At 50.0% G+C, this 9,690-nt stretch overlaps 1 protein-coding gene across 2 annotated transcripts in view; it reads right to left on the reverse strand.

The window, feature by feature from the left end:
* Positions 1–4,941, reverse strand: part of Kit (KIT proto-oncogene, receptor tyrosine kinase) — a 78,798-nt gene extending 73,857 nt beyond the window's left edge. For both annotated transcript variants that reach the window (XM_055629419.1, XM_055629418.1), the window contains exon 1: positions 4,833–4,941. In XM_055629419.1, coding sequence (XP_055485394.1) covers positions 4,833–4,899 — 67 coding nt within the window. In that variant the 5' untranslated portion in view covers positions 4,900–4,941. The remainder of the gene's footprint in view (positions 1–4,832) is intronic.
* Between the last annotated feature and the right edge of the window lie 4,749 nt (positions 4,942–9,690).

Here is a 9,690-nt window from a genome sequence, read left to right on the forward strand (position 1 = left end):
TAAGACCTCCTGTGGGGATGTGCACTGTTTCCCTAGTCCCTGCTAACACCCACCCAAAGGCTTGGACCGTGCTGCCCACGCCCCCTGCATCTACACCCCAAATGCCTCTGAGCTCCTCCCTCCTATCTGCTCCTATCTACTGTCCCTGGGAGGGGACCCAGCAGGGGGTTGATAAACTCACCCACCGGCCTTGCCTGTGTTCAGAGCGTGGTCGGGGTGAGCAGCAGAGCCGTTAAAACAGTGGTTTCCAGCCTGCTGTGAGTCGGAACCCATCCAAGGGCAAGTTCACAAGGTCCCTGTGCTCCTGGGAGCTAGGCCAGGAGAGCCCCTCCGGAAAGCTCCTCAGAGTTCGCACAGCCACTTCAGGTAGAGTAAGGGGCTCCTGCTGCCAGAGAGGGGGTTCCGAACCTGGATTCTCACTCCCCAAACTTTCATCCCAAACTCTGTATGCCCTTTGGTGGAAAGTCAAAGGGCACGAGGTCAACTACAGAGCCAAGGGAAAAGCAGCATGCATCACTACTGGCAGCAGATTTTTTTAAAAACCTAGTCACTCAATGCATAAACTTTATCTTAATATTTTTTTAAAAAAAAAAAAAAAAGGTAAAACCACCCCTGTAATCTGGTTTCACACCAGTTGCATTTTTTTTTCTTAAGAGACTCACCTTGAAAGGGGGTTATAAAATCCACACACAGTGGAGACCACCCATGTCCTCTGAGGGGCTCCAGTGTAAGCATATCCCCTACCGAACCTCCAGCAATCAATCCCCAGCGTTTGCACCGTGACCCCGTTACCGCTTTCCCCCTATACAGATGTGGAAAGCAAACATCAGGAGGGTTAGACATCTGGTCTCTGATCTCACAGCGGTTAAGTGGCAGAACGGGATTAAAAACTCATGGATGTCAATTCCAGAAGCCAAGCTCTTAACTCTGCTGCCATCTGCCCTAAATAATACCTGGACTTAAACACTACATTCTGTAGACCTGCTGGAAACCTAGTAGTCAAGGTGTGCCGTCGCTAAAACGGAAGCTGAAGCATCAGATGGCTGGGGAAAGCGATCAGGTTGGACCGTTTCGTTGGAACCATCTCCCATGTTGTCTAGAAGCATGCAGTCAAACAAGCATGCCCACGAGCTGGCTACTGGCTTAAAACTGCTCTTCATTTATCGGAGACTGAAAACAGAAGATGAATCACACAACCATGCCCCAAGACATCAGCAATCCGAGCTAAGGAGCCAGCCTTGCTCTTGGGTCTCTCCTACTTTCAGCAAGATCCTTGCTGGATGGGTCCTGATTCGAGTCTCCCTCCCACTGACTACTCCCTTCCAAGCTCCGCTCGCCCTGTGAGAGTATCAACGAGTGCTGCTGAAGCTGCATATGAAATTTTGCATATTTGGAGCCGTACAAATGTCTTTCAATCCCCCTTTTGGAAAAGTTCCCACACATGACTACAGCACTTCCACAGCCCAGGCTGCCAACCCCTGAACCTAATGCGTTCTGGAGAAATGAGGCTGTGGCCTCTGGCCCACCATTTCTGAGGGGTGGCCCTACACCTAGATCTAGCTAAGGAATGCTCTGGACACCACGGCTGGTTTGGCTCATTTCCTCGAGCCCTTCTTTTTAATCAACTAGAGGATCCTGGAGGAAATGAGTCAAAAATCCTAAGAGTAACTTCTAAGGACTGTCAACAACAGGGACAAAACCTATCACCAAAACAACATCTGCAACTTCAGTGTGCAGCAAGGGAAAGCCCACAAAACACTTGACACATCTCTGATGAGAATTTCTTCTGGGAGTGCAGTAAACGGTAGCTGTATTTCACCATGCTTGGCCACGGTAAACAGACACTGAGATCAGCCAGGTATCAGGGGCAAATATGTAATGTTATAATCATTTTTATTTGAGGGGGCCAGGAATGGTCTTCAACTTCATTTTAGAGATAACTTATCTTCCTTTCTCTTCCCCCAAACCCCCCCCCCAAAGCCCTCATATGATAGGCTCAAATGCTCCCGCCCAAGCTATGCAGCAGTGAATCCTCAGCGCAAATTAACGCACTCAAATTGAAAAGACTAACCCAAGAGTCTCAAGACAGGTAGCCTGAAGCCTTCTCACCCAAATTAGCAGTCCTGGACTCCTAGAACCTCCAACAGGGCTGGGCTGATAGTAACCACTCATTAAATATTTTTCATGTGTCTTACTTTACAACAAATTCTGGTGAGCTGTATAAATGGATGCACAGTTGGACATATGGAGCTGAGCTCAGGCTCCTTCACTGGTTATTTTGGGCAAGTGACTTATTCTCCAGTTGGAAGATAGTGGAAGAGTAGAGGCTGGAGTGGCCCACCCTCCTGGGCCCCTGAGTGCAGAAAGAGCAGGGAAAGCCCTCAGCATGGGGCTTGGCAGACATTTGCTGATTATGAAGCCCTGCGTGTGCATGGAACATATCCATGATATGATATTTAAGGCACGTTAGGAAGCGTGTTGCAAACGCACGGCATGCATGATTTATAACGTCATAGGAAAAAAAGAATGTGTGGCTGGGTGGGGGGAAAAAACCAGAACAGGAAGAAGTAGGAATGATTGAGGATCTCTACACAGAATTATCAGATTATTTCCAGCAGGATCATGTGCTGGAATGCCAGGTGCATGAATGACCAGGGCCTGCCTGGCACCTGCAGGAGCAGGAGGAAAGTATGATTCACTGTTCTAGGACCATCCTGTTGAGCTGTAAATGCTGTCAGTGCCCGGGAGGGAGGAGGGGTCACCACAGAGCAGGCACTTGCTAGCCCTTCAAAGGGACAGCACAACATAAGCAAAAACACAACGCTGCTTCCTGCTAAGCCAGTGGCAAAACAGTAACACACACACACACACACAAATCCCAAGAGGCCCCTTAGACATCAAAGCAGCTTTCAGCAATTCTGAACTCCCCTGATCCTTTATGATACAAATGTCTTCTTCAGGTAACTGAAGCCCCCCCACCCCCACCCCCCACTCCGAATTTAAAAGACCTCCCAAGGGCACATAACCAAGGAGGCAGTATGGCTGAAAAGGGGGTCTGAAACTGGAGGGGCAGAGCAAGGCAATTACAACACATTGCCTGCCAGGAAACAGACCTTCAAATTCCCTTTGTCAAAAAAGTTATTGGCCAGAGCCCGCTAATGTGGAGGAAAACACAAACCATTGAGTCGTTTCTGTTTTTGAAAGGGAACTATGCCGGCTGTGGTGTTCCACCTTGGTCTAAAGCAGAACAAGGTGGAAAACACAAAGATCACTGTGGTCGTTTTAAGCCACACGGAATCTGGACACTCATTTGTGACCCCTGGTGGCCCCTCTTCTGGCACAGGGGTCCAGATGGGAGGGCTCCCCCACCAGAAAGTCCTCTGGGGGCTTTCAAAAGCAACGGAAGAGTGGGATCTGGAGAAGGTAGCCAGCGGTGGGCTCGAAGCAGGTCCCAGCGATGCTGGTGTCGGGTGCTTTATTCCTTCGCGCAGATTCTGTCTAGCCTACAGCATCAGGGTAACCAGAAAGGGTTTTTTGTTTTGAAAATGACCTGGGCGAGGACAAGGCTTCGGAGACTAGCCAGGCGGCCCGCACAGGCAGCGCACCAGCGACACCTGGCAAAAAGGGACAGGACTGAGGAGCTCCAGGAGCCTGAAGGTCTTCCACCCCCTTGAGACCCAAGTTCCCGTGCGGGAGTTAACCCGGTTTGTCCCAACAGCTGGAAGAAACAAACGGGATTTGCAGGAAGTTCAACCCTCCCCGCCCCCTATCCCACTTCCCCCAGGTGGCCCTGAGTATGGCTATCACGTGGGAGGGGTGTGTGTGTGTGTGTGTGTGGATCCCGGGATTCCCAAAGAAAAACGGCCACCTGCTATTACAAGCCTCGCACAACGAGACCGGAGGTTTCCGAAACCCGGGCCCTCGCACACTGCGCGCGCGAGGTGGCAAGAATCAGCCGCGTCCCCGCACGGTCGTCCCCGCTTCCCAGGAGCTGGGCGCCCGCGGCGGCTGCCGCAGCTCTCCGGCGCGTGGCAGGCAGCAATGAACGCCGCGCGGCCGCAGAGAGGGGGGCGAGCCTCCAGCACGGGGTTTCCAAAAGGGAAAAGTCTGCAGCCTAGCGGCTGCTCGCCACACGCCCGGCTCAAGTTGTCCCCCTACAGCCGCCACCTACAGGCTCGCGGGGTCCCGCCCCAGAGCCGCACGCCGCGTGCTCCCCGAGCAAAGTGTGTGTATGGGGAGGGGAGCACAAGTGAGCCCGAGATTCGTCCCCGCGGGTGGCGCCGCGCACAGCGAGGGCGACTGCGGCTTGGGTCCCCGGCTCCATGCACAAAGGGCAGCCGAGGTGGAGAAGCGGCGGCTGCAGAGCCGAGGAAAAGGCTCTCCAACTTTGCCCGGCGTGTGTCCGGGGACCCGTGGGCTGGTCCTCGCGGGCGCCGGTCACCCACACGCAACTTTTAACAAAAGGAGGCTGCGGCCGCGCCTCTCTCAAAGGAGAGGGGGACGCTCTCGGTGCGAAGCCCGAGGCCGCCCGCCACTGCCACCCGCGCTCGCTCGGCACAAAAGCATCGCCCAAACTCTCCCGCAGCCTGCGCGCAGCCCGGTGCCCCGGTTCCCCCAGAAGACCCTCGGCTCCCGGGGATCCACCGCCCCGACTGCAGGTGAGCGAGACGGAGCAGCAGAGTCCCGGGGCCGCCCGCCAACCTTCGCGGGTGGCTAGAACGCACAGGCACGGCGGAGAAGCCCCAGACCACCGCTCCGGACGCAGCCGGGTGGGCACCCCTTCCCGGACCCGGGTCGGCGCAGTCCTCTCTCGTGCCCCCGCGCTTGCCCACCTGTGTGGCCGCGGAGCAGGACCAACAGGACGCAGAGCAGATCCCCGGCGCCGCGAGCGCCTCTCATCGCGGTGGCTGCGCTAGACGGCTCCCGAGCTCCTCTCTCCGCCACGGCTCTCGCCCGAGTGCACGGAGCGCGGCAAAGCCGAGCCCCCGGAGCCGCTGGCGGCGCGCGACAGCCCCTCCTCCAGCCCTCCCCTCCGCGTGTGGCCACGCCCCTCCCTTCTCCCGCCCGGGTCGCACTCCCTCCCGCTGCCTGGTGCCCGGGACTCTCGGGATCGGCTGATCCCGGGGGCGCTGTGCTGAGACCCGGGGCACCCGGAGACCCTCCACCCCGGATCCTCTTCCTCCCGGCGCTCTCCCTCCATCGGTGGTCCCTTCGGCCCCAGGCGGCTCGCTGGCCACGCGGGTGCTGCCCGCGCTTTGTGAAGCCCGGCGCCACGCGCGCCTTGGGCACCGGCCAGCCACCTGGCAGGTGCTCCCTAGACAATAAAAGGACAACCGCGGGTCCCTCCGGCGCGCTCCGGAGGGGGAAGGCTGTACTCGGCCGGTGGCGGAGGTGTTACGGGGTCGGGATTGCGGGGCGAAGGGATTGGGAAATTGGATCTCCGACGTTTTTCTCCGTTCCCGTTGGTAGAAGGGGACCGATCGTGGCGCCCCTCACCTCGGTAAAAGGTTGAGCCCCACGTTTAAATAATTTTTCGTGCCTAGTTTCTCCACCTGCTGCGAAACCTGTGAGAAAACAGCTGATTTCTATTGGCTAGCGTAGACCTCCGCCCAACCCAGCTCCTGCTGAGGCTTGTGGAAATTGGGGCAGTGGAGTAAGGAGAGGCTCGCTGGAAAGCAGTTAGCTTTGAAACACGGCTTTTAAAGGCGCCCATTTGCATTTGGGTACCTTTCGCTTGGGTTTTGTTTTGTTTTAATCTCACCACCACCCCTGCCCCTTCCCCCACCTCCCTCCTGCTCTGGCAGGCGTTAGAAGCAAGATAAAAGTAAAATAATTATCTTTTCTTTTAAAGATTTTTTTTTTTATGTGTATGAGTGTTTTGCCTACATGTATGTCTGTGCGCTAGTCACCTGTGTGACTGGTGCCCTGGGAGGTCAGGAGACGGCGTCAAGTCCCCTGAAAGTGGAGTTACAGATGTTGGTGGGTCATCTTGTGGGTGCCCGGAGCTCAGCTACTCCTAACTCCTCTTCTTCTTAACAGTTGACCCATCTCTCCATTATCCAGGCTTGCAAGTAACTGTACAAAATAAGGAGAGTAAACGCGTACTACTTTAGTTCTTGAAGTGGGCCGGGGTTGCACACCTGGTAGTGCTTGAGTTTGAGGCCTCATTCTAAGATTTCCTCTGTGATCCCGAGTTTTCACTACATACTCTTCATGATTTGTATTTGTTTCCTTATTTCTTTATTGAAGGTACCACGTGTGTGTGTGTGTGTGTGTCAGAGAACAACTTTCAAGGGGGGGGGGGTTGTTTTGTTTTCCACTGTCTAAGTCCTGGGAGTCAAACTCAAGTCCTCTAACTTGGTAGCAAATGCCCTGAGTAGTCTCCATGAGTGGTCTTGCTGGCATTCTGACAAATGGATTAAACACCTCTACAGAGAGTTTAAGAGTTTAAGTAGGGCAGACACACACCCACAAACATGTAATAGATGCATAGATGATAGATAGATAGATAGATATAGATAGATAATACATTAAAAAATTTAAAGAATGGAAAATAAAAGGGAGATAATCACCAGAAAAAAAAAAAACAAACAATTAAATACATGTGGCCTCTTTGAGTATCATCAAGAATATATATCCCTTCCCAGCTGTCCTTTTGGATATTGACAGGACCTGTGCTAGCTTAAGAAAATTCATTTTTAAAGCTATTCACTTAAAACTTACCAGTACTAGAGAATGATTAAATGATACAGATATTTTACAGCCTCTCCTGAAACCACTTTATTTCTCCCTTCCTTCAAAGCATATTTTGAAATGCCTTACAGGGCAGCAAGGAGAGGCTAGGCACTCCTTAGCAGTCCGAGGGATCTGACATGGGGGCCGATGCCAGCTCAATGGCCTAGGACAAAGCTCAGGTCCTACAGTTGAGAGAGGCATCAAGTTACACATTAGTCTTAGGATGGCAGAGGTAAGGGACACCACTCAAACAATCCTTAATTTGAGATCTTGGTTTATTTCTAAAACACATCTTTATGTTAAGGGGGGGGGGAGCCACTGTGAGTTAAAAGGTCAACGTTATGCCTGAAAGAGAAAATTTAATTTTTTTTTTCTTCACTCAACTGACATTGGAGAGAATGACATCTTCAGAAATGTGGTGAAAAGAAACCATATTGCAAATGAATTCCAGGCAAGAACTTTCTGTCTGGAAAAAATAAAAACAGAATGGGGAAATTATACAATTCTAAATTGGAATTCATCTTTATCACTTAGCAAACATTATTGAATGCCCAGGACTTGCCAGTAGGCACCAAGACCTACACACAAATTAATAAGACAAAAATCCCTGCCTATAGGAATCACGGTGTAATGGGGAAAACAGCCCCTCAAATAAGAAACAGTTCTATCTGAGAAAGAGCTCATGTGGAGCCAGGTCATATTGGCTGGCTGATAGAATATTGAAATCTTATTGTACTGATTTTTTTAAAAAGCCATCCCCTAAACACATCCTAAGTGCCCCCGATTCCAACCCAGTCCTGAGACACCTCACATCTCCTTAGATCCAGCAATTACAGGCTGAATGCTGAGCACAGCAGAGAGCCTCCAGTCCCTGCACTTTTCAGGTTGTTAGCTATTTTCAATAGTACCCCCTGCCTGCTCCGTACTGCAAGAAGACATGTGCAAGGTGCTATTAGTTCAGGGCTCTGGGAATGAACCATGTTACAGATGAGCACCGTCCAACTGAACATTTTCAAAGATGGAGCTGTTTCATTTCTCGGAGAGGAGAGATGGGTCAGTTCTGTACTGTATTTTATGATAGCCCTAGACGCTATCATGATTGTGTTTTATGTATTTCACTGCCTTTCTCATTATTTTAGCGAGAGGGGCTATTGACTGCCGCCTGTGGGAATACATTTCAAACTGACGTAAACAAGCAAACAAAGAAGCAGAACTTACTGCTGCTTACACCTGAAAGACTTGGGATACACACATTTCGGATTCTCTTCCGTCCAAGGACTCAGAGTTGTCAGGATTTGAACAGGAATGGTGATAGTGGTGTGTGTGTCTGTGTTGGATGTGAATGGTTTTCCCCTCCACCTCAAGCCTTCACAGATACTGTCCTGTATTGCTCTGTTGGTGTTGTGTGTCCACAGGTGGCTAGGCTCTGCCCCCATCAGCCTTTTCTATAGGAGTACTGAGTGAGCCTCACTGGCCTATCTTATGTCACTTGCTCATGCCTTAAGCCAGAGGGGTAGAAGACAGTGTGTGGAGCAGAGTGTTGTGTGTCAGCACTCAGGAAGCAGAGGTAGGCAGATCTCTGTGAGTTCATGCCAGCCTGATCTACATAAAGGTTATAGGCCAACCAGGGCTACACAGTAAGACTCTTTTTTTTTTTTTTTTCCTTTCCTATGATCTCACACAACCAAAATTTCTAAATTGACTTCACTAGATAGCTGAGGGTGGCTTTGAACTCCTGATCCTTCTGCCTCTGCCTCACAAGTGCTGGGATTATAGGCATGTGTTATGACCAGCTTTTTGCATTTAATAGTTTATATTCTAAAAGTATTTATTGTAGATGATGTAGGAAATACCGTAGGAAATACCAACAATCAGAACAAAACAAAAATCAATCAAGTTGTCAACATCAAACAGTTCATTTTAATGTTTCACCCTGATACCTAAACCAAAGACTCAACAAAAAAAGGGAATTTCAAACCAATTTCCCTTATGAACATTGATGCAAAAATGCTCAATAAAATACTCACAAACAGGATCCAAGAACACATCAAAAACATCATCTACCATGGTCAAGTAGGCTTCATCCCAGGGTTACAAGGATGGCTCCAATATATAAAAACCCATTAATGTAGTCCACCATATAATCAAACTGGAAAAAAAAAACAAACACATGATCATCTCATTAGATGCTGAAAAAAGCCTTTAACAAAATCCAACACCCTTTCATGTTAAAAATCTTGCAGAGATCAGGGATGCAATTTAAACATAAATAAAGGCAATATACAGCAATCCAATAGCCAACATTAAATTAAATGGATAGAAACACAAAGCAATTTCAGTAAAGTCAGGGACAAGACAAGGCTGCCCACTCTCTTTTACCAATTCAATATAGTACTTGAAGCTCTAGCTAGAGCAACTAAAGGAGATCAAGGGGATACAAATTGGAAAGGAAGAAGTGAAAGTATTGATATTTGCAACTGATATGAAAGTATACATAAATGACCCCCCCAAAATTCTACCAGAGGACACTTTAATTAGAGTTTAAAAGAACCCCACCCCGTATTCTCACCTCCAACCCGCTCCACCCTCAGGAAGGCAATCTTGGCAGCTGTCAAGGGGATGAGAGTGAAACAGGAAAAGAAAAAAGCCTAGCTGCTTGAGCTAAGTCAAGAGTGGAGATATCAGCATGTGGCCACAGTGTAGGGAGAAAGAGTGAAGCCCGAACGGTTAAGGAAATCATTCCTAAGGAAGAGGTAGAAATAAGAAAAGAAAAGAAAAGAAAAAAAAAAGTTGCTTTTCTGGCAGACTACGAATCTGTGATCCTCTACAGCCTGAGCTAGAGGGTGAGAATTCTGGGAAGAAGTATATTACCTTACTAAAGGGATAATTATCCCTCCTCTCTCTTTAGCATGGCTTAAGGCAGGCCCACCCCCCTAGGAAGGTGGGCCTGCCTCC

The sequence above is a fragment of the Psammomys obesus genome, unplaced genomic scaffold (assembly GCF_907164565.1).
Source record: "Psammomys obesus unplaced genomic scaffold, mPsaObe1.curated_primary_1811, whole genome shotgun sequence".
In the NCBI taxonomy this organism is placed as follows: domain Eukaryota; kingdom Metazoa; phylum Chordata; class Mammalia; order Rodentia; family Muridae; genus Psammomys; species Psammomys obesus.